The following is a 25,594-nucleotide window of genomic DNA, read 5'->3' as shown; positions in this document are numbered from 1 at the left end:
TCCCATATATTAAGCATTTGCTGCATACACACACATACACACACGCATGCCTGACACTCCACCAAGATTTGCTATACATACCCTCCCTTCATCCTCACAGTGGCCTTGTAAGTTATCTATTACTATCACAGGGGAAGAAATGAGGATTCAGAGAGGCCCAGCAGAGCAGCTTTCAGTTGGCAGAGTCATGATTCGACCCCTGGTTCCCAAGCAGCCCATACCCTATTCTCCTAACTCCCACTGCAACCTCACCCTTCATTTTGGGGGATATGAATCTACTACTGTCCCTTCTGGTTTCTTCTAACCCTGACTTTAATTGTCCTTCGCTATATATTTATTGGGAAATGACATTAAGATTCTGAAGTAAACAGGCTCATTTTTACTAATTCTTATTACTATTCTGTATTTTACTCACGTGGAGGAAAATTTTTTGTTGCCTTAGAAGAAAGAAGAAATATTTTGGGGTGCATGGGTGGTTCAGTCGGTTAAGCATCCGACTTCGGCTCAGGTCATGATCTCATGGTTCATGAGTTCGAGCCCCATGCCTGGCTCTGTGCTGACAGCTCAGAGTCTCGAACCTGCTTTAGATTCTGGGTCTCATTCTCTCTCTGCCCCTCCCCCACTCCTGCACATGCACACACACTCTCTCTCTCTCTGTCTCTCAAAAATAAATAAATTTTTTAAAGTGTTTTTAAAAATAAAGAAGAGATATTTTGAGGCAATTTGGTGTGATGTATGAAGCTATGCCTCAGATCAGAAGAGCAAAGGATCAAGTCCTGACAGTGCCTCTTATTACCTGTGGGACTTGGGGGATGTGACTCAAGGTTCTAAACTTCAGTTTCTTTATCCACCAAATGGAGAGATCATAGCACTACTACTGTGTTCAGCACACTGTAAAAATGTGGTCCATTTTCATTAAATCAGAGGGGACCCTGGATCTAGGTTGATTATTTGTAAAAGGAGGAACTGGCCAATGTTTGGAGCGCTTTCTACCTGCCAGCTCTCCCCAGCCCCAACAGATACCACTGCTCAATGAAGGCATGCTTCCCAGCCGAGCTTAGGGCAGCCTCATTATTCTCCACACAGCAACCAGAGCTGGCAGTAAAATGAAACCCATTGGGTGACCCCAAAGGAACTTTCAGTTCTCACATTCTGTGGGTTTGATACAAGCCTACTTAAAAAGGATTGTAAATTAGGGATAAGATGGTTGGATCCTGGAAAGATAAGCTCAGTTAATAAATATACGATGGGAATCAAACCAAGAATACTGAACAACAGACCTCTGAATTTTCTTCTGGCAATCTGTAACCTGGAGTTGTCTACAGGAACAACTGTTTTCTGGTTATACCCCTTAGACCCATAGTGTAGGAATACCTGGGGGCGCAAACTACTGAGCATCTTTGGAAAGACGGGGGAGGGAGGGAGGGAAGGAAGGAAGGAAGGAAGGAAGGAAGGAAGGAAGGAAGGAAAGAAGGAAGGAAAGAAGGAAGGAAGGAAGGAAAGAAGGCAGGCAGGCAAGCAGGGAAGGAAGAGAGCTTAAGTCATTCCTTCTTCTCTATCAAGAATTCCCAACCAGGGGCGATTTTGCCCTCTGAGGGACATTTAGCAATGCCTGGAGACATTTTTGGTTGTCACAAATGGAAATGCTGCTGATGTGTATGGGTAAAGGCCAGGGACATCTTACAATACACAAGACAGCCACCTGCAACAAAGAATTATCCAGCTCAAAATGTCAAGGTGCCAAGGTGGAGAAACCCTGTTTTAGACAGAAACAACTCAAAGATGACCTTTTGTGCAGGGAGCCCCATGGTTCCCTAAAGACAGGTGATAGCAGTGTAGTGTATGATGGTGTGGGTTTCCCAGACCAGACCTCTCCAAAGAAGCTTCACCTTCACACTCCCTTTCAGTCAGCACAGTAGCATTGGGACAAGGACACGGCAGGGACCTTCTCCCCCATTCTTACCTGACAAAGACACTGAGGCCGAAATTCCTGTGATTTCCCCAAGATCGCACAGCTGAATGTTCCAAGAATGGAATTGGACCTGGGTCTCTCTTAGCCCATGCTGTGTGATTTTGCAACACAACCCCACATAATAAATGTGTCCCCTGGCTTATACCAGTAACCCAGCAGAGGCCTAGAGTCTGTTGAAATCCTGAAGGGCTGGACCAAGCCTATTGTAAAAGTACTCAGGATTTGTTTTAGTTAAGTATGGAAAGATGACAGAAATAACCTACATGAAAGGTGAAGTTCATTGTGTTCATAGTCCCCTAAAAGCAGGAGGCATAGCTTGCCACGTTTGGGGACCACATGAGGAAGCACCATGGCCAATCAGGAGGCAGAGGGAGCTAGGCGAAAATGTGGGCAAGAGCCTTTATTATGGATTTGCAGGAAGGAAAGGGCTAGCAGGGCAAGCAGCCTTAGGACTGACTAGTTGGAATAATTTCAGCAGGCTCTAGGGTGTAGGGGTCTGTCCCTGATTGTCTGGAACCTAGCCTTTGTTGGTCTTAGAGCAGGCGGATAGTGGCCTGGAGTGTGAGAACCTGGTAGAGCAGGTAGTTAACCCACGGGCTCTGGATTGGTTTCGGCTTGCATTTGAAAGACACTGTCTATGGAGAGTTGTTTACCATCTCTAGGAATTGGCTAACTGGGAGAGGCAGTCTTTCCAGGGTCAGCAAGTCCTCAAGATGTGAAAACATCAGAATATAGAAAATAAGACATGGCTAATACACCTGTCTAAGTCCCAAGCCTCATCGCACTGTAGTTTTTTTCATAGTATAGTATTTATTTTATTTGAATTATTTTTAACGTTTATTTATTATTGAGAGAGAGAGCATGAGCAGGAGAGGGGCAGAGAGAGGCGGAGACACAGAATCCAAAGTAGTCTCCAGGCCCTGAGCTATCAGCACAGAGCCCAACTCGGGGCTCGAACTCACAAACCATGAGATCATGACCTGAGCCAAAGTCGGACGCTTAACTGACTGAGCCACCCAGGCGCCCCTTTTTAATAGTCTTTTAAAAACAAACTCTTTTATTTCCAATTAAATCTTATATAAAACCCCCAAATTTAAGCAAATTAAAACATAAAAATTACTGCTCTGTTTGAATCATAGCTGGAAAACCCTGAATCCTTTGAACCTCCAGAAGGTGACTAAGGCCCCTCCTTAGACTGCCTCTTTGGAGGTAATTCTCCTGCTGTCATCCTACCATGACCTCCAGGCCTGCTGTTCCCCTTGTCTCAGGTACTGCTATGGGTTGCAAGAAGCCTAGTGAAGTAGCTAAGAGCAGGGACCCTGGAGCCAGACTACTTGTGTTCACCTGGTCTGTAACCTCCCAGCTGTGTGACCTTGGGAACTACATGTAATCTCATTGAACCACAATGCTCCCAGGTATAAAGTGGGCATAATAATTAGACGACCTCCTTTAAGTGGTTACTGCCCTTCGAACAGTGCCTGGCACATAGGAAGTGCTTAAAAACTATGATACATTTTAATCCTAATATAAGTATAATTAATGATATGAAATCATAAATATCATTATTATATTGCCACCGGAAATACCAACTGTATTCATACAGCTACCTCATCTAGTCCTATTACAGTTACTTTTGTTGGTGCTTCTCCAAAGACTACAATCACTGATTCTTCTACTTTAGCCTTTGTTGCTGCTGCTTCTCCTACTTTTGTTCCTACTGGGATAAACCATTTTCATAAACCATTGGACATTACTACCGCCAAGTGAAAGTAATGTCAGCCAGGTTCTTAGAGTTAAAGCAGGTGTGAAGGTGTAGAAAAAGACATGAGCCATCACTGCTGGGCCACCACGGACACACTCATTCTGTTTCCCTTCTACCTTTGTCTGTATTCTCCTTGCTGTTGGTTTAGGGGGGGGTTATTTATGAAGTCATGTGGGCCACCGATGAGGTTGTATGTGTGATTCTAAGCTTATGAGGTGTTTTCCCTGAGCCTGCAAAGTCAGAAATGACCCATTAAAATTCTTGGTAGTGCCTGACACGTGTGTGAGTGCCATTGTGAGCAGCTCAGAGGGCCACTCTGCTCCCTGGAAGTGGGCAGAGAACCCTCCTTGCCTTGGCTTCTTGACATGGAAATGCCTTGACTGCAGGTGGCTCTTTTCCCTGACACTGTCCCTTGCACTCCCCATTTGGGGATTCGGTTCAGATTGGCTCTGAGCCTTATCTGGATCATGCTGTCTTGGAACTACTGTGGCCTCTTGGGAAGACAATGATCATCTGAGAAGATGAACTTGGCCTCTAGAAACAAGAGTCCCTATTGAGGAAAAGGAATCAAGGAACAGCTCCTTTGCAAGGAGAAAGTGGCCCTTGGGCTCCCCCTTTCCTGAGCCCTGCCTTAATTTGGAGATATTTCACAGTGGAGTTTTGAAGGGGTGACTGGTTCATACCAAGCTGCCTTAAATGCTTGGAGCAGAAGCCTATGGGGACTTGCAAATCAACCCCGGGAAGAGAAATTAGCTATGTCTTGTCTCAGAACTCCCAAAGCCTGCTCCAAAATAAACACATAAGCTGTGCCGGCAGGGAAAGCTTAGGCCTTTTTTCTTCTTCATTTTAGAAACTCCATGTGTGCATTATTTTAAATAGGCGCCAGCACACGAGGCCCTTTTAACAAGATTGAAAACAGATGGGGCCTCAGGCTGTTCAGTAGCTCTCAGAAACGAACATGGGAAGTGCTAAGCCATCTCGTGTCCAGGCGACGTTCATCTTCTTCTTGAAGCACAAGTCCGCCAGGCCTCTCCTGCACAGGGAAAACGAATCTGCTTCCTGCGTCAGGTCTGTCAGCCAGGGGAAGGAAATCTCTCCTTTCACTGCATTTACCCGTGTTTGCATTTACTTAACCCTTTGGCAGCTTGGGAGAAAGGAGGATGGGGCTACCCTTGGAGGCCCCATGCCTCTGGAGCTGGGAGCTTTGGGTTTACCTTCCTTACTATAAATGGGATGATGACCTTTCATGGTTCACATCTCTCTGAAGGCTCCCAGACTCACTCCAAGTATTAGCCCGAGGCCTTCCCACAGCTATAGGCCCTTCGTGGTTAGACTTCTCTGGCATTCTTCCTGCCCTTTCCTGCCTTGTCTTCCTTGCTTACTCTGAGCTAGGCATGCTGACCTTCTCACTGTTCTCTAAAATCCAGTGACAGAAAACAAGTGTTGGGGAGGTTGGGGAGAGATTGGAACCCTGCGTGCCTTGCTGGTGGAATGTAAAATGGCACAGCCGCTGTGGAAACCAGTGTGGCAGTTCCTCAAGTTAAACACAGAATTACCTTATGACCAAGCAGTCCCACTTCTAGGTATATGCCCCAAAGAACTGAAAGCAGGGACTCAAACAGATGTTTTTAAATCCATGCTCACAGTGGCATTATTCCCAACAGCCAACAGATAGAAGTAACCTAATGTTCATTGACAGACAAATGTGTAGACAAAATGTGGTCTATCCACACAATGGAGTATCAGCCTTAAAATGGAAGGAAATTCTGACAAATGCTACAACATGGACAAACCCTGAAACCATGCTCAGTGAATTAAGCCAGACATAAAAATACAAATATTGTATGATTCCACTTATATGAGGTCCCTAGAGTAGTCAGATTCAAAGACACAGGAAGTAGGATGGTAGCTACCAGGGGAAAGGGGACTGGGGAGTTCTTGTTTCACGGGTACACAGCTTTTGTTGGGAATGATGAAAAAGTTCTGGGGATGGATGGTGGTGATGGTTGTACAACAATGTGAATATACTTAATGCGTCTGAGCTATCTGCTTAAAAAACAGTTAAAATGGTAAATTTTATGTTTGGGTACGTTTTACCACGATGAAAGCAAACTTTAAAAAACAAGTGAGCGCACTCTGCCTCATGGCCTTTGCCCTTGCTGTTCTCTTGGCCTGGAACCCCCTTCCCCAAGGTGTCCTCACTGTATTCCTCACTGAGGTTCTTTGTGCCAGTGTCACCTCCTCAGCAATGCTTGGCCACTCTCCCTAAAGTACACTCCCCCCCGCCTCCATGCACACTTCTCAGTCACTCTGTATCTCTTCACCGGCTTCATTCTCCTTCACAGCATTTAGCACCCTGAGTCCTAAAATGCTGATCTTCCCAAAGTATCCGGCACCAAGCTGGAGGTGCCTTAGAACAGCAGGGCCTCTGTGTCCAGGGTTCAAACGTCACTGTGTGTCCGGGGGCCCCCGTAGGAGGAAGTGGCAGGTCCTCATCTCTGGGTGCCGACTGGATTAATTGAGAGAAGGTGAGACACAGGGAGACAGCTGGGAGGCAACTCAGGGGAGAGAAGGGGAGCAATGGGTAGGAAAAGAAGGTTGAATGCTCTTTTCTTTTAATAAAGTTTATTCATGTATTATTTCTGAGAGAGAGAGAGAGTGTGTGTGTGCACAAGTGGAGGAGGGGCAGAGAGAGAGGGAGAAACAGAACCCAAAGTAGGCTCCAGGCTCCGAACTGTCAGCACAGAGCCCAATGCGGGGCTTGAACTCATGAACTGTGAAATCATGACCTGAGCTGAAGTTGGACACTTAACTGACTGAGTCACCCACGCGCCTCTGAATGCTCTTTTAATTTCTATAACCCTGAAAATGGTTTTGTACCTTCCAAATGAAAAAAAAAAAAGTGCATGAAGGCAGGATAAGAGCATTTGGATTTCTCAGAGCTTTGATGAATAAGATGTTCCTGCCATCACATTACAAGTTTCAATTTGGAGAAAGAAACTATAGAAATTAAATGCCATCAGCCTACTTAAGTTCTTTCAGTGTCTCCCCTGGGTTGTTCAGGGTCATGTGTGCTATGACATGTCAGCTCTTCTGACCCCAGACAGCCCCTCCCGGAGCTCCAGCCATCCAGTTTCACACATGCCTGTGATACAACTGGACACAGCAGCTGCCCAGTAGTGGCCTTTGCTTCCACATCCCAGTCTCCAAGTCCCCAAACTGTCCATCATCCCTCTGGAGAAATGTGGGGAGACTTTCACCCTTGGTTTGCTTAATCCTATAAACACACTTTTCTGAACATTCAGCCAAATAGTGTTCAAACGTGTGGAGCCAGCTCGGCCAGGAAGAGAAGTAGATGTCAAGCAGACATTAACCATCATTTTTTTTCTGTGTAGTTAAGGTGTGGTCTTAAAATTTCTGAATGTTTGCCCCAATCTGTTGTAGGTAGGAAAAGTTTGTTGCAGGTGGCAAAATTCTTTCCTAGGTCTCTCAACCTTAAAAGCTTTGGAGGCTATGGTGGTCCCACCATTTTGTCCCCCTAAAGGCTTCCCCTGCCTCTCCTTCCCTTCTCTGCCTTTCCCTTCCCTTTTCCTTTCCCTTCCCTCTTCTCCTTCCTCATTTCCTTTCTTCCTCCAAGACATTATCAAAAGCTCTCCTCACCCTTGAAGCTGACCTGACAGAGGGAAAAGGACAATGGATGCAAAGGATGTTTTTCTTTGATTCTCAGTTGCTGTTGTTTCTTGTGGGTACAGCTTCCTTGGGAATCTGAGCAGGAGGGGGTGACTGTCAGGACAGAACTAGGGCATGCCTCCGTGCTCTGGCTTACTCTCTACCAAATGTACATCTAGGCTCTGGAGAACAAAACCTGGCTGTTAAAAAAATTCCTTAAAAATGAGAGTGCCACATTTATTGGTGATTTTTTGCAAACTTGGCTTCTTGAGTTCTCTCATTGCCAAATGTGATGGTGATGGTGGTGATAATGTTGGATCTTCATCATGATCTTCATTGGCCATGTGAAGATGATGATGTTGCTGAGGAGGATGGTGATGGTACTAACATCTTAACCCTCTCATCCAGAATAAAATCCTTATCATGATGGATCCACTGTCCCCTCTCTGACCTCATCTCCTTCCACTCACTCCTCACCAGCTCTTTTACAGCCACACTGCCTTCTTTGCTGTTCTTTGAGCTCTGCACATATACTCCAGCCTCAGGGCCTTCTTCCTTGCTGTTCCCTCTGCCTGCAAAGCCTTTCTCTCTCTTACTGTATGATTTGCTCCCTCACTTTGCTTTTAACACTGATAAGTGCCACCTTCCCCTGACCCTCCGCCCCCTTATTTGACATAACACCTCCCAGCACTTTGTCCTCTTACCAGAAGCTGTGTTTCCTCCCCTGACATATTGTTTATTGTTAATGGTCTGTCTCCCTACTAAATACAAGTCCCATAAGAACAGGGAATTTTGCTCCATTTGCTGCTATGTCATCAGTCCCTGTCCTTGACATAGTAGTTGTTAAGTGAATGAATGAATGGGTGAATAGAGTCAGGGTCATAGCTCTCTTGCTCAGTAGTTTTGTGATCTTGGCTGAGTCATTTGTTCTCTCTGCTCTTCAGTTTTCTTGTCGGCTGATGAAGATGCTAATACTTAACCCTCTTATCAAGAGGTTGTTGTAATGATCCAATTAAATACCGTGATAAGTAACATTCATTATGTACTTATGTTCACTTACATGCCTTGCTAAGGGCTTTTATTTTATTTATTTATTTTTGAGTAAGGCCTTTAAAAAAAATTGTTTATTATTTATTTTGAGAGAAAGAGAGAGAGAGAACCAGTTTGGGAGGTGCAGAGAGAAAGGGGGACAGAGGATCTGAATTGGTCTCTGTGCTGACAGCAGATAGCCCAATACTGGGCTTGAACCCACAAACTGTGAGATCATGACTTGAGCCCAAGTCACACACTTAACTGACTGAGCCACCCAGGCACCCCATTGAGTACAGGCTCTTAAACTGATTAATTCATTTAATGCTCACATCCACCCTCGGAAGGCACCATTCTTAGCCTCATTTTACAGATGTGAACTAAGGCGTGGAAAGGCTAACCTGCCTAAAGTTGTACAGCAAGTAAGACGTAGAGCTCAGATTCAAACTTGTAGTCTGGTTCTGAAAACCACTCTATACCAAACTCTTTGTAAACTGCAAATCACTGTTGATGATTTGTTTTGTTTTGTTTTTAAAATGTGGCTAACTCCACCTAATTTTGGATTTTCCATTACTTGAACATTTAAGAATGTAGGTTTGTCATTGCAATCTTTTTCTATATTTTTATATTTGTTTTGACATGTTTTTATGTATTTATCGCTCCCTGCCCTGCCTTTGTGCGTGCACGCGTGTGCACACACACACACACACACACACAAACACACACGAGTATTATGTTTTGATGAGCAGAATATGTCTTTGCGTCTACTTGTCATAGCTGGGTGCTCGGCACAGCCTGACCCAGTGGCCCGGGCCTTCACTGAGCACTGCTCCTGAGTGAGATTTCCTTGTCTGGAAGGGGCCACTCAGAGAGTCTGCAGACTCTCAAAGCCTCTTTTGTCTACAAGGTGAATCTGAACCGGTGGAAAAGACTTCAGATGCCAGCCAAGGAAGTCACTGAGCCCATGGGGCCCTCAGAACTAAAAACACAGCCTGTGCCGGGAAATCTACAGGAAGCAGTTCTTGCCGACAGCAGGCCTTGGGCCACCTGCCAAGTGTTTGCAGCAGCGGGGTATTTGGAAGAGGCAGAGTGGTGAAGGAGGGGTAGGGGCCCGTGGGCTTTGCTGACGGATGCCGCACACTGATGTGGGAAGGTATGAAAACAAGGGCGGTCGCAGCACAAGGAAAGCCCAAGGCTGGCCAAGTCGCCCTTTAATTGACCCAGCTCAGTGAATTATAACACGCATCGTCTCCAGCGAGCCACTTGGTGCCATGTGGAAGGTATCGGCCTGGGTTTGGGCCCAGCTGACGTAATTACCAGGTTGTAACTTTGGGAAAGGTCATTTGCCTCCCTGGGCTCACCTTGGACACCTACAATAGGCATTCACGTATTTGAGCATTGTGCTGTAATGCAAGTATTGGTTGGATGCTGAGATAGAGCCATGAACGAAACAGATATCCCTGCCCCCTGGAACTTCTATTCTGGTGAGAGAGCTGGACCATTAAATATTAAATTGGGATGGATGTAAATCATGTCATATGCGGACAAATGTACAGTTTTGTCAGTGGGGATGAGTTCAAGCAAGGAAACAGGGCAGGGAGTACATCAGGTGCTCTGTGAGGAGGTGCTACTGGGGGCTCCACTGAGCAAAGCTATGAGTGGAGTGAGGAAGGTGGCCTTGCTGCCATCTCCAGGAAGCTCTAGAGGTTTGGGGACTGGAGCAAGCCCGGAGCTTGCTCAGTGTGTTTGACAATGGAAAGGAGGCCAGTGTGGGGCACAGGGGATGGTGTCAAAGAGGTCATCACTTCATCAGTGTCTAAATCACACAGGACGTTAGAGGCCAGGCAGGACTTAGGTTTTCTGTATTTAGTGTGCTACTTTATTAGTATTGTTGTTGTTGTTTGTCCTTCTAATGAGCCTCTTAGACCCTGAGAGACTCTGTGAAAGAACTTAAGACGTGAAGATCACAGCACTTGCAGAATGTTGATTTTTTTTTTTAAAGAATTTGTTAATGACACAGTTTTGTTCCCAAGAGTAAACATAACAGTCTGTTAGGGATTAGAGTGGAATTTTGATGATAACTTGCTGGAGGATGTAGGAATGCCCTAATCCTACCTTGAAAATCACTACCAGCACCCCTGTTCTAGGTTCCTAAGGTAGCCAAATACACAGGGAGGAATAGCAAATAAGAGTAGAAACACCACTGAGCGTTAGCCAGCCTAGGTCCCCCAGCCCGAGGGCAGGGCTCTCTGCCAGAGCTGGCGTGAGTCCTGTAGATTTGTGGATGTTACTTACTAAATATGTGGCTGTTATCACTAAACAGTTCCAAGGTACAACAAACACGATTATGAAAAGAGAGAGCAGGACATCTGGGGCTTCTGGGAATCCGAATTGATGGTTGCCAACTCATGGAAGAGAGAGCAGCAGAGGGAAAGATGGGTGCTGAGATGAACCCCTTTGAGGAGCTACAGGCAAGGGAGGAAGTTGACATGATAACCATGCAGACCAGCAGGCACTCAGCTACAGAGAAGCCAGAATCCCACGCCGTTGCCTGCCTTTTCAGCCTAGCAGTGACCCTGCCTGCTGTCAACTGTAGCATTGTGATGTCCTGACCCATAGGTTAACAGTTCCTCTTTATGGGGTGTAATGGGAAAGGTTGGAGAACAAGGCTGAGTGTCAGAAGTTGACCTAGCATTAGAAAAGGTACTGGATGGAGACTGCCCACCTTCTCCTATACACTCAGTATCTGTCTGTCTGTCTCTTTCTCTCTCTCTCTCTTCTCCTGAAAAATCTATGGAATACCTAAGGCTGTACAAGGGGGCACACTCTCAGGGTTTAAGAGTACAGTCTGGGCCAGATAGATTTCACAAACTGACAGGAATTTCTAGTATCTTATCAGCCACCCTTGGATTCCAGAACAGTCTGTCTGCCAGCATCTTGCCTTTCTCAGAACTCCGAACAACATCTTTTTGTGTCGAAATCCTCCTTTAGTCAGGCTTCATGGTCAAGGCAGATAGCTGCTACCTTCACATTCCCACACATTCTTGGTTTCTTGGGTACATTCTTGTCAGTCATCCAAATCCAAGCCCCATTTTCAGTTTCTTTCCCATTGATCTGTTGACCTAATAGCATTCTTCAGCTTATCGTAATTATGATTTCAATCACCATTTCCATTCTGTCATCAGATGTCATTATCATCACAAATGCAATTACTAGTAACTAAACATGAATACCCCATGCTTTCAGTAATATTATCTACTTGGCATCACATGCTCGCCAGGTGCCAGTTCCAGTGACAATGCAGCCAAAGACCCTACAGGAAACTGAATGCATTCCATCCTGTGTGTGTGTGTGTGTGTGTGTGTGTGTGTGTGTGTGTGTATGCATGCACGCACCTGCGTGCATTTGTGTTTTGGAACTGGATGTGTGTTTAATTATAAAAAGGTGCTTCTATTGCCTTCTGATCTAGGGGGCTGTAGAGGACATTTTGTTAGTGGATATGATTCCAGCCATATCTAGTGCCTATAACAGCTTGGAAATTAGAAAATTCTGCAGAAATATTTGTTGTTAAATATGTAACCACTCCCCTCATCTGCAGCCTTTCCTGTTTCCCAGTAGCCCTCCAGAAACATTAATGCCTAGAGCCTGTGAAAGTGATACTCAAAAGGGACTCTGTAGATGTGACTGTAGTTATGTACCTTAAGATAGGGAGAGTGACCCTGGTTATCCAGGTGAGCCCACACAAGCCCTTAAAAACTGAATTTACTCTGGGTGGAGACAGAAATGTGGCAGGAGAGGAAGTTAAAAATGTTTAAAGAATAAGAAGGATTTAATGTGCCATTACTAGTTTGGAGATGGAGAGTCCTATGTGATGCTGAATGCAGGTGCCCGTAGCTGGCTGGGGGAGCCTTCCAGGGGACACCAGAAAAGACAGGACCTCAGTCCTACAACCACAAAGAGTTGAAGTCTGCCAGCCACCTGTACAGCCAAACTGTATGGAAACAGTTTCTTCCCAGAGTCTTCCAGTAAAAGCTTAGATGCTTAACAACCTTGATTTAGGCCTCGTGAAACCCAGAACAGAGAAACCAGCTGAAGTCACGTGGACTTCTGACCTACAGAGCAGTGAGATAATACACTTGTGTTGTTTGAAGTTATTTACCTTGTGGTAATCTGTAATGAAGTAACAGAACTATGAGTAACAGAAGATAAAATGCACTATACAGTGAAATTCATGTTCCTTCACAGAAAGTTCAGGATCCTCCTGGACTGGTCTCTGACCTACCTTTCTAGCTCTTTTTCCTATTCTGTTCCTCCATTAACTCCATGCCCCAGCTACTAAAGACATCTCACCATTCCATTGACCCGATAGCCCTGTATTTTTTACCTGTGCTTTTGTTACTAGCAACTTAGATTGGGCCTTTCCCCTCCTCTGTGCCTGGAAACATTCTCCTCAGTTTTGTGGTCTAGTGAATCTGGCAATGGACAGAGTTTCATAAGGCATGCTGCATAGCATGCATAGGTATCTGCTCATCAAAAATAAAAATAACACTTTATTCAACAAATATTTTTGGATACCTACTGTGTACCTAGAACTGTGTATAAAGCAGTGCCCAGCTTTCTAATAAAAATATTAGTGCATGGAATTCCTTTTTTTTAATTAATTAATTTATTTTGAGAGAGAGAGAGAGGGAGGGAGGGAAGGGCAGGGAGAGAGGGAGAGAGAGAATCCCAAGCAGAATCTGCACTGTCAGTACAGAGCCCAATGCAGGGCTCAAACTCACAACTATGAGATCATGACCTGAGCCCAAACCAAGAGTCAGACACTTAACAGACTGAGCCACCCAGGCACCCCAAAAATAAAAGTAACACTTTATTTAACAAAAATTTTTGGATACCTACTATGTGCCTGAAGCTGAGTATAAAGCAATGAACAGCTTTCTAATAAAAATATTAATGCATAGGATTCATTTTTCATAAGATGTGATGATAGATTTTGCCTTCAGTGATAACTGGGGGACACTAGTTGAGAAAGAAAGATATTGACTCTATTGATTATAATGCTTTCATTTACTTTTTTTTTCTTTTTTTTAAAGTTTATTCATTTTTTTTTTCTTGAAAGAGAGAGAGAGATAGTGAGTGGGCAAGGGGCAGAGAGAGAGGAAGAGAGAGAATCCCAAGCAGGCTCTGCAATGTCAGCCTGATGCAAGGCTCAAACCCATGAACTGTAAGATCATGACCTGAGCCTAAGTCAGATGCTCAATCTACTGAGCCACCTAAGGCTCCCCTTATAACTCTTTCATTTTAAAGTCAAAGAGAATACAAGTGGAGAGTGAGGGGTCTTCCTGCAGTCATTGTTATTGGGTCAAATCCAAGGTTTAGGTTAAATCCAAGGTTTAGGTCCCTGGTCCCCAGACTTAAAGACCAATTCCTTTTCCACTATTCTTTGATTCCTCCATGTACATGTTTTAAAAAGTCACAAATAGGAAAAGTCAGATAATCCAGCACTTTCAGGTATCATTGAGGTCAGTGACAAAAACCTCCCATACCAGGTACCAAAAGTAACAAGAGTAACAAAATCCAAAGTCCCTGCATGTGCCTCATGTTGCAAAAACCTACCTGTCTTTAATGATGTCTAGAGAAAATCTCCCACAAATGTGTAATATGACAGTTTTCCCTTTCAAAACAGAATCTTCACAATCAGAATTGCACACAGACTTTCTTCATTATGGTGTTATTTTTTTCTGTTAAAAAGAAGGGAAAGAAATTCTTTAAAATTCCCCCTCATAGCAGCAGACAGGGAAAAAGTAATGCAGATGAGATAGCGGGCTTGAGCTTTCAATAGGGTGTACAGAAGCTCAAATAAAAGATGATGTTTAGACCTGTCCTGAAACCCTAAAGTTCATTTATAAAGCCAAGAGAAATTTATGAGAGCAGGTGAATATGGCAATAGAATGCCACAGGCGCCATTTCTCAGTACAGGTAAGACTCAAAGTCATGGAAGTGCTTGCTTCTCCATTTATTAGCCTCTCAGCTGGCCTGCCACACTGACAAAGCTGAAGGGGCTGAGATCTTGATTTTTTTTTAAACCTTTAAGAGAGGTGGGAATCCCCTGAGGAGCTCTTTGAGAGGTCTGGCCACGATGGTGGATTGCAGTGTGAATCAGAGGATAGAACACATTCTGTTCAACCAATCACATCACTAGGGAAACATTCAATAGGTTTATTCAGGATAGAGCCTTTGAGGTCACCTCTTTGCCCAGTGACTGTATTTTGGAGTGGGTTAGTAGGAAAACTTTTGATCTGCTTCAGCAGGTTGAGGAGACAAGAGGTGTGGTCTTGTCTTTGAACCTGTTATCACTGGAACCTAGTTGGGCTGCTTCCCTCTTAGAATATTATACTACTTGATACCAAAACTCACTGTAAAGCTGCAGTAACTGAGACAACTTGGAACAGACTCAAGGATAGACAAATAGATCACATGTGAGGTGACTTGATGTTTGACAAAGGCACCAGCGCAACTCTATTGGGAAAGAAGAGTCTTTTAATAAATAGTGCCAAAGTATTTGAATAACCATATGGAAAAACTGAACCTTGGATCTTACCTCCGATCTTACACAACAAACTAAAATTCTAGATGGATTATGGATGTAAATGTGCAAAGACCCAATTTCCAACAAACCACATTTGTGGGTATCAGGGCTTAGGATGTGGCCATATCTTTGGGGGGAGATAATTCAACCTACTACAGTTTCTGTGAGAGTTCTGAGGCTCTTCAAAAACAGCTGCTCTTTGAGATTCTCCTCTCAGTAGAGTCATTACCTTGAAGGAGAAGTGCTTGGATACCTCTGAGTTCATTTCCAAGTTTTGTTTATTGAAGTTTTTAAAAAGTAAAATACAGAAGAGAGCCCTTTCTTCACTACCCTCTCTGTACTTGATCCAACAGATGCTGGCTACCCTAACAACCCAGGTATTTGCCTCCTATAATTACTCATAAACATAACTAGGAAATAATTCTGGACACCTTGCTCTGAACACCATGAACTTCTAACTTGTATATCCAAGGCTGAGTGTGTCTTTTATCCAGATTATCTCTTTCCATTTGGGCAGCAAGACAGCCCCTGGGGCTTGGCCACCTCGAAGTTGGAGATTCTATGATTCAAGATTCTTATTTGCTCCCTTTCTTCAAGTTTTTGGTGCCCAACTGTTCTGTGTTGCAACTTTCTTCTAATATCTTTTTCTCCTCACACTCAAGCAACAACTTTTATTGCTAATTCTTCTTTGTAATCTCGCCAGTGGAGTATCTTAAACATGATGGGGCTGAATTTTTAAGACATTAGACTTAATAAACAGGTCATTACCACTATTTACTAACCTGGACTCATTAACAGAGCTCTTTGCTTTTCACCTTGCCACAACATAATGAGGCTATTAATTAAAGCAAGAGACATAAGCACTCTGGGTTTCCTTTAATGCCATCTAGGGAGATGACTAGGTCTTTGGTCATAATTCTGTTAAATGTTTCCAAGGGGATACATTTAAATCACTATGAAATGATATTTCCTTTCCATATAAACTTGGTTTTCTCTTCAAATGGGCTATTTTTAGGTCCCCAAAATTCCCAGTTGTAATCCACCCAGTGCCTTATTCAGCTAAACAGTGGGAGGAGTGGGGTGTAGCAGTCAAAAGCATAGGCTGGAACTGGACTGCCTGGATTTAAATCCTGGCTCTGCTACTTACTGTGTGATATTGTGCAAGTTATTCAGTCTCTCTCTGCCTTGTTTTTTTTTTGTTTTTTTTTTTTTTTTTTTTTTTCATCTGGACAAGTGTGAGGATTAAATTAATTCATACATGTAAAAAGCTTAGGACAGTATCTGGCACGTAGTTGAGTTTTTCATATGTATGAGAAGTTATTTTCATTCATTTAATCCAGAGAAATGGTTTTTGGCATTTACTGTGTGTATGGCACAGTTTGTTACTATGCATTTTCTAACATGGGGTTACAAGTTGAACTGTGCCTCCCCAAGATTCACACGTTGAAGCATTAAGCTCCAGTCCCTCGAATGTGACTTATTTAGAGAGAGGGTCTTTAGAGAGTTACAGTGAGGTCATTAGGATGGGCTCTGGTGCAGTATGACTGGTTTTCTTATAAAAAGGGGGTCTTTGGATACAGAGACACATGTAGAAGGAAGACAGTGTGATAAGATATAGGGAGAAGGTGGCCATCTGCAAGCCAAGGATAGAAACCTGAAACAGATTTTACCTCATAGCCTTCAAAGGAACCAACCCTACCAACACCTTGAGTTTGGTCTTCTAGCCTCCAGAACTGTGAGAAAGGAAATTTCTGCTGTCTAATCCACCGAGTGCTGGTACTTTGTTATGGCCACCTTAGGAAACTAATACAGATGGTTATAGTACCATGGAATCACTATCCCCAGGGAGTATATAATCTGGCAGGAGGGATATCTTCCATAGGACTCTGGTCACAAGCAAAAGAAATGTAGCAGATCTTGCTTAAGCAAATAAGAAAAAAAAGAAGATGAGTTTATAAAGATATGGAGGTATTGCATAACACCCAAGGACAGAATTGTAGCTGGCACATAAACATCAAGAGTGCTCCCCACCTCTTGCCTCTCTGCCCCTCTCTTAGTGACTGTGACATCCACCCACCCCCACCAGTCCCCTTGTGTTCTATACTTTCCCAATCTAGATGGCAGAAAACATGGTCTTCAGTTGTACTCAGGTTCTATGTATTAAATACAGCCCCTAGAAGGAAACTGCATGAATCACTCAGCAGTTCCAAATTCTAATACAAGGGGACCTTATTCCTCCACCCTGGGTCAGGTGCCAACCCCATCAGCTGTGACTGAGGGAGCATTATTTCAGTGCACAGACATGGTGCTTCTACTGTAACCATGTAGGGGGGTGAGGGGAAGGGCCATGACCAAAAGAGGTAAGAGTGGGCAGAAGACGAGGAAGCCTCCATTAACAGTCATAAGTGATCACACACCTGAAGCTGGAGAAATCTAGGGAAAATGTCATACTGAACAGCCTCTGGCCTTGTACAGTGCTGAAGCTAGAGTTACTTCTTCCACTTTCAAGGAAGTAGAAATTAGAAATGGTTAAAAGCATAGGTGCTTGAATCAGAGACATGTAGGTTTCAATCCAACTTGGCCTTTTATTAATTATGGGACATGGCACCATGCCTCTACACCTCAGATTACTCACGTTTCAGAAAAGGAAGTAAATAATATCACCAACTTCCTAAGTTTCGGGCAAAGTATAAATGTGTACTTGGCACATAGAAGTACCCAATAAATGTTAGCAGTTTTTAGCATCGTTAGTTTTTGATGAATCCTTTTTTGTTTTCCTTTCTCCTTCAGGCTGAATTCTCAGAGTTGAACCTAGCTGCCTATGTTACTGGGGGCTGTATGGTGGACATGCAAGTCCTGAGAAATGGGACCAAGGTTGTGAGGTAAGGAGCACTGAGATACAGAAAACCGTCATTTGAGAGGCGTGTGTGGGATATCTCACAGAGCTACCCTCTGTCTGTTGCCTCTGACCCAACTCCTGCACTCCATGTACTTTTACATACCAAGGGTTACTTCCAAAGGGTTTTAGGTATCGTTGCGATACGAGCCCTGGGTTTGCAGAGAAAAGACCAGGTTCCATTTCTGTCTTTGTGACTCTATTTGGGTGTATTATTTAGTCCTTCTTACCCTCTGTTTCTCATCTGCAGCGGGATGATTGCAGCACTCAAGTAAGAGTCATGTATGTGAGAGTGAGTGCCCTATTTCTTCTAAAGCACCATAAAATGTAAGGGTTTATTAGAATGAGCTACTGCTTGCTTCCAGCATATGGCAGCCTAAATGTTCAAAGCCTCCCCTCTCAGGACATCAAACCTAAAAGTACTGGATATAACACTTTCTAAAGAATCTGTTTAGAATGTATGCTGAGCTTGAGGGGGAGTGAGGGAATTCTGCATTAGCTGAGAAAAGTCAAGAAAGTGCAAATCCACAGAAGAGATAAAGTGTTGTATTAATATATTTCTATCTAGTTAAGCAACCAGAGTAACACAGATCAGGTCTTGTGAGGGTTTAGCTGGGGAAGAAATAGGATTCAGATTTGGGGAAGTAGAGAAAACATGAAGAATTTTGAGGAAGAGGTGGCCTTGGTTCTAAGCCTTGTCAGCGGTGGAATATGGGCATTCTGTGCATCGTAAGAGTAGGAAGCAGTCTTTGTAAATGCAGACAGGCAAAAAAAAAGCATGTTTGGGAAATTATGTTAATTCAATTTATTGAGCCATTTTTGTCTTTTTTTGAAAAATGTTTATTTTTGAGAGAGAGCACACATGTATGAGCAGGGGAGAGGCAGAGAGAGAGGGAGACAGGGGATCTGAAGCTGACTCCATGCTGACAGCAGAGAGCCTGATGTGGGGCTCAAACTCACAAACTGTGAGATCATGACCTGAACTGAAGTCAGATGCTCAACTGACTGAGCCACCCAGGCACCCCGGCCTTATAAAAAAAAATTTTTTTTTTTTAATTTTAGAGAGAGAAAGGAAGAGAGAGACAGCAGAGGAGGGGCAGAGGCAGAAAGAGAGAATCCTAAACAGGATCCACACTCAGCATGAAGCCTGATGTGGGGCTTGATCCCACAATCCCAGGATCATGACCTGAGTTGAAATGAAGAGTCAGAAGCTCAACTGACTGAGCTGCCCCAGCACCCCGTATTCAGCCATTATTTACTGAGTACCTACCATGTGCCAAGACATATGTAGCTTTCTGTTTCTAATAATGATGGCCTAGATGATTTAGACCATCTTTTCCACTGAAAACAACTTAAAAACTGGTTTTAAATAATGATCACCTTGAAAGCCTTCAAAGAGTTGGCATGATAGTAAGGAATTACGAAGAAGAGAATGATGCAGAAATGGAAACCCGGAGAGATGAATGAGTACAAAAGTTACCTTTTTCCTAAGAGTATTTGCTAAGTCTGGCAAATTTAAAAATGGTTTGATAGCCTAGCAGGAGCAAAGGAGAAAGATATGAATGTTCAGGGACACTCAAGGTGGGGAACGTAATGATAGGCTCTCTCCACAATAAGCTGAGACCCAAAAGGACCACATCTTCAAGGTGAATGTGTTTTATAAGTAGATGAGCCCTCACAAGTATTTGCAGCTTGAATTGCAGTTTGATTGATCTTCTGGAGGCCTCAAGCATTAAAATTGGTTTATGGTGATCCCAAACATGCTAGAAGTGAAAGGAAATCATATATAGAGGGAGGTACTTTCATCCTAGGCTTCAAATAATTTTTTTTTTACAATAGCTAGCACATAGTCAAAGATAACCAGGCACAGACACCATGAATGAGAAGAAACAGAAACAATAGACAGTAGAGAAAACCCAGAAAGATACCAGATATTGGACTTATCAGACACCAATTCTTAAAAAAAAAATACTTATTAAGTAGAAAAAAATCAGGTTTGAAGGTATCTTCCAGAAATAGAAAACAATAAAAAGTGACACAACCATTTTTTTTTAATGTTTATTTATTTTTGAGACAGAGAGAGACAGAGCATGAACAGGGGAGGGGCAGAGAGAGAGGGAGACACAGAATCGGAAGCAGGCTCCAGGCTCTGAGCCATTAGCCCAGAGCCCGGCGCGGGGCTCGAACTCACGGACTGCGAGATCGTGACCTGAGCTGAAGTCAGACGCTTAACCGACTGCGCCACCCAGGCACCCCAACACAACCATTTTTTTAAGAAACCAAATAGAACTTCTAGAAATGAAAACTACAATCACTAAAATTATTGGATGTGTTCTATTTAGCAGCATATTACACACGACTGAAAGGTGCTAATGAAGTGAAAGGTAGAGCTGAAGAAATTATCCTAAATAAAGCACAAAGAGAAAAAGCTTAGAAATGCAGAACAGTTGATTAGATTTTGTGAGAAAGTAACATTTAAACAGACTCTTGAAAAGAGAATGGAGCAGAGGCAGCATTTTAAGAAACGATGGTTGTGAATCTTTCAGAAAGATACCAAACCACCAAAACCAGAAGCTTAACAGATTTCAAGCAGGATCGATAAAAAGAATTATACACCAACACGCAATAGTGTCAGTACAAAAAGATGAAGAAAAACATCCTTAAAATAGTGAGAGAAAAAGGCTGATTAATTTTATTGGAGTAACAGACTGACGGGTCACAGGCCACAGTAGTAGAATGACATCTTCAAGGTGCCAGAAGAAACTAATTGCCAAGCTCTAATTCCATCTTCAGGGAAAATTTTTTTTATGAATAAGGGCAAAATAAAAACATTTACATAAAATGTTTTTACATAAAATTTTTTTTTACAAAATTTTTTTTTACTTAAAACATTTACATAAAACTACATACAATTACATAAAATAAAAACATTTAGTGAGAATACCCTCACTAAGGAAGATTGTAAAGAACATGCTTTAGGCAAAAAGACAATGATTCCAGAATAACATAGAGCTGCAAGAAGATATGTAAGACAAAGAAGGTGGTAAATGTTAATAAACGCTGTCTCCAAATAATAATAATAACACCTTATAGATTTAAAAAAATACATGAAGAATTAAAATGCATGATAGTAAGATAGTAGTGGTTGGGAAGAAATAGAATTAGGGTGTCCTGAAGTTTTTGTATTGTCAGCGAGGTAAGTAAATGTATTGATTAATAACAGGCTTTAAAAAGTCAGAGATGCATGAGGTAATTTCTAGGGTAATTACTAAAAAAAAAAAAGAATGTAGTAAAACTTAAAAGCTACAAGAGAGGGAAAAAAATAGTAAAAGACATGAAAGGAGAGAAAAACCAACATCGAATGGATATTACAAATAAAATAAGGTGGTAGATTTACATCCAAATGTATAAGAAGACTGATAATCATTCTAAATGACTTGCACAGTAGTGCTGGTTATTAAAATGTTGAAAATTTTCTATACAAGTTGGTAAATAGCTTCTGCCCTGAGGCAAATGAATGCCCTCAGCTACTCATAACCCATGGATAGGCATGACCATTGGATTGCTCTTTTGTCCCCCAGTTCACCAGACTTCTGTCCCCCAGCCCATATCCTTTGTTCTTCCCGTAGTCAGAGAGTGCCCAAACATTGTAGGGGATGCACACCATGGGAAGCAATGGTGGAACCCCAGAGAGAATGTGCCTGGTTTCTTCTGTCCCTTCAAAGCTGTAAATGCTTATGAGTCCACTGGAGTCGCCCTCTCATGGTCACTTGTGAGAACTACAACCTCCACAAAGTAGAGCTATGAGTTGTTAAGTATTTATCATCACCAATATATATCATTACTTGCATTAAGTGTAAAAGGACTGAACGCTCTACTTTACGGAGCATCTACATTGAGTTTTTCAGAGTAGATTTTTAAAAATCCAGCTATATTCCATTCAAGATACTCATCCAAAACATAACAATATAGAAAGTTTGAAAGCCATATGTATACATATACACACATATGTATATATGTGTATACATATACACACATATGTATATATGTGTATACATATATATATGGCTACTGGTCAAAAGAAAGCTAGCTTATGTAGCTTACTAATATCAGGGGGAAAATAGACTTCCAGGTAAAAGCATTACTAGGGAAAAGAAGATAATTCATTATGATAAATATAAGGAAAAGATAAAGATTCTAAATTTATAAGCACCAAACAAAACTGCCTCAAACTATACTTCAAAAATTATCAAATTTATTTGTGCTTCTGTCCTACTTCTTTATCTGGAAAAGGAACCAAATTGTCTTATTTTGTAATATATAGAAATGAGAACATCCATCCCATTAGTCTTCAAATTTGGCTACAGATGAGAATCACCTGGGAAATGTTTTAAAATCCTGATGGTGAGGAAATATGCACGACCAATTTCATTAGACTCTCTGAAGGTAGGATTTGGGCATCTCTAGTTTTAATTCTCCAATGGGCAGCCTGATGGAGAACCTCCCGAGATAGCTATCACATCATCCCTGCACTGGGGCTGGATCAGCTCTAAAGCTGAGGACCCCACTGGGTGTGCTGCCTGAGCAAGAATCCCCTTGCAAAATAGATATCCCCAAGCCTCATTCCAGACATGCCATCTTCTTCCTGAATTTGCAAAATTGTTTGCAAAAATAAATTTTCAAAAATGTTCCAGGTGTTTGTTAATCAGCTAGTCTCCCAGCGTTTAGGAATGGCAGACTTTGAAGACAGTTGTTTTGGGTTGAATGGTGTCCCTCCTCAGAAGATGTATTAAAAAGTCTTAAACCCCTAGTTTGTTAGAATGTGATCTTATTTGGAAATAGAGTTGTTGTAATTAGTTAAGATGAGGTCACACTGGAGTAGTGTGGGCCCTTAATTTACTATGACTGGTGTACTTATAAAAAGAGGGAGATTTGGGGGGCGCCTGGGTGGCTCAGTCGGTTAAGCGTCCGACTTCGGCTCAGGTCACAATCTCGCTGTCCGTGAGTTCGAGCCCCGCGTCAGGCTCTGGGCTGATGGCTCAGAGCCTGGAGCCTGTTTCCAATTCTGTGTCTCCCTCTCTCTCTGCCCCTCCCCATTCATGCTCTGTCTCTCTCTGTCCCAAAAATAAATAAACGTCAAAAAAAAAAAAAAAGAGGGAGATTTGGGACGCCTGGGTGGCTCAGTTGGCTAAGCGTCCGACTTCAGCTCAGGTCATGATCTCGTGCAATCCATTGGTTCAAGCCCCATGTCAGGCTCTGTGCTGATAGCACAGTGCCTGGAGCCTGCTTCAGATTCTGTGTCTCCCTCTCTCTCTGCCCCTTCCTCACTTGGGCTGTCTCTCTCCCTCTCTCTCTCCCTCCCTTTCTCTCTCTCTCTCTCTCTCAAAGATAAATAAACATTAAAAAAAGAAAAAAAGAAGAGAGAGATTTGGACACAGAGACACAGGGAAAGTGCCGAGTGATGGTGAAAGCAGATTCAAGTGATAAGTGTACAAGCCAAGGAATGCCAGTAATTGCTATCAATAAGCTAGGAGATAGGCATGGAACAAATTCTCTCTCAGCCCTCAGACAAAACCAGTCCTGCCAACACCTTGCTTTCAGATTTCTGTCCTCTAGAATAGTGAGAATACTTTTCTGTTGTTTTAAGCCATCCAGTTTGTGCTACTTTGTTTAGGCGGCTCTAGAAAACTAATACGTAGTGCTTTTCAAATTATAATGTGCATATAAACCCCCTGAAGATCTTGTTCCACTGCAGATTCTCATTCATCAGGTCTTCAGGTAGGACCTGAGATTTTGAATTTCCTATGAGCTCCTAGATGCTGCTGGTGGTGGTGGAAGACCTTACCTTGAGTAGCGACAGCCATGAGAGCAGTGCCAATTTAGCCAGAGACCTGGCATCAGGGGTCCATGAGGCTGTTGAGATTTGTTGTATCCACACCCAGAATGGTGCTTACCGTCTCACTAGATAGCTTGTTTTGGCAAGCCACAAGTTACAGACCTGGGAGAATGTGCACACAAACCATGTAGTTCCAGCCCAACTCACAGTGTGTCCTACAGACAGGGTGTCAGTAAGAATCTTCCCCAGGCAGGTAGTGCTGTTTCGAGCCCTAGCTGTTGGTCTCCCAAAGTAGGAATGTTGAGCAGTGCACTTGACTTGCAGTATATGCTTTCAAAGAGACTCAGGTGTTGCACTGACAATGCCCTTGATCATTTATTTCCAAGTTTGCAGAACGAGCAAGGCCTACGTCTTCTGAAGTCATGTTCATAGGAAGTTCCTTCGTAAAAGTTGACCAGGATGCGTGGTAGAGCAGACCACTGCTGGTCTTCCCCAGCATTCGTTTTTTCTACTTTGGGGAACGGGACCTAGATTCTCCACTTGGGTGACCCCTCCCCAACTTACGGTCTGTGTGGTGTCTGGAGCTGATGCCAGCTGGTGTCAGACTGAATCAGAACACTGCAGTGGGATGTAAGCCAAGCCAGGGAGAATCCATTGTGAGATTTTTACTGGAACCCTTGGCTGGCAGAAACATGTGTATTCTGCTGGGGCTGCTGAGCTGGTGGCATGCATACCTGGAGCTGCTGGTAGCCATCTCTTTTTCCCCTTGAGGGAAGGCTTTGCTGAGATTGAAGCCGAGGCAAAGGGAAACATGGCCAAGAGAGAGACATGAATGAATGACCTGATGATGTTATTCAAGGCCCTGGATCCAGATTCATCTCCAAACCTTAGCCAAAAAAAATCCCTTTTTGATTAAGCCAGCTTGAATTGCACATACAAAATTCATGAATTTTTATTTATTTAACAAACACTTTATAGCATTTCCTACGTGCTAGGCACTGCTCCAAGCACTTAACATGTATTGACTCATTTCATCCTTTCAACAACTCTATAAGGTATGTACTATTATAATCCACAGTTTCTAGATAGGAAGGCTGAAGCACCAATGAGTTGGGTGATGGAATCAAGGCCTCCAGCCGGTAAGTGGCAAAGCTAGTGTTCAAACCTAGGCAATCTAGCCCCAGAGCCTGTGTGGGGCACCACTGCCCTGGACCACCTCTTTAACAAAGGAGAGACTGTATCATAGTAGGAGCTGCTTAAAAGGAGGCAGTAAGTTCCTCATTAGGAGTGGTGTGCAAAAGTTCGACAGCCATTTGGTAGAAAATATTGAGGGGATCCAAGCACCTGACTTTTAGTCGGTGGGAATTTAGCAAATGGAAGGATACTAATTAGTAACTTGAAAACATACGAAAGTATAAGATTCATTGATAAAGGTTAAGTATCTGGTCAGATGTAGAATACTGTAATTGTGTAATGGTGGTGTGTAAATCACTTTTAACTCTAGTATAAAGACAAAATACTTTTATCTTTTAAATAACTATAGAACTATGAAATAACTGTGGCTATAATGATTTGCTAATGAATACAAAAAGATGTAAATTGCGACATCAAAAACATAAACTGTAGTGGGGGAAGTAAAGGAATCTGTATGTGATTGAAGTTAAATAAGTATTAGCTTAAAATGAACTGTTATAACTCTGTTTTATGTAAGCCTCATGGTAAGCGTAAAGCAAAAACCTATAGTAGATACATGAAACAGAAAAAGGATTCAAAGCATACCACTACAGAAAATCATCAGATCACTAAGGAACACAGCAAGAGAAGAAACAAACCAAAGAACT

At 42.9% G+C, this 25,594-nt stretch overlaps 1 protein-coding gene across 1 annotated transcript in view; it reads left to right on the top strand.

Moving 5' to 3' along the window:
* SYN3 (synapsin III) overlaps positions 1 to 25,594 on the top strand; it is a 419,700-nt gene that overhangs the window by 34,388 nt on the left and 359,718 nt on the right. Inside the window, exon 3 of the mRNA XM_047865448.1 lies at positions 17,812 to 17,903. Within this exon, the coding sequence (XP_047721404.1) occupies positions 17,812 to 17,903 (92 nt within the window). The remainder of the gene's footprint in view (positions 1 to 17,811; positions 17,904 to 25,594) is intronic.

Source organism: Prionailurus viverrinus, chromosome B4, assembly GCF_022837055.1.
Source record: "Prionailurus viverrinus isolate Anna chromosome B4, UM_Priviv_1.0, whole genome shotgun sequence".
NCBI lineage: Eukaryota > Metazoa > Chordata > Mammalia > Carnivora > Felidae > Prionailurus > Prionailurus viverrinus.
The sequence above is the reverse complement of the archived record's forward strand: the minus strand, read 5'-3'. Positions and strand labels throughout refer to the sequence as shown.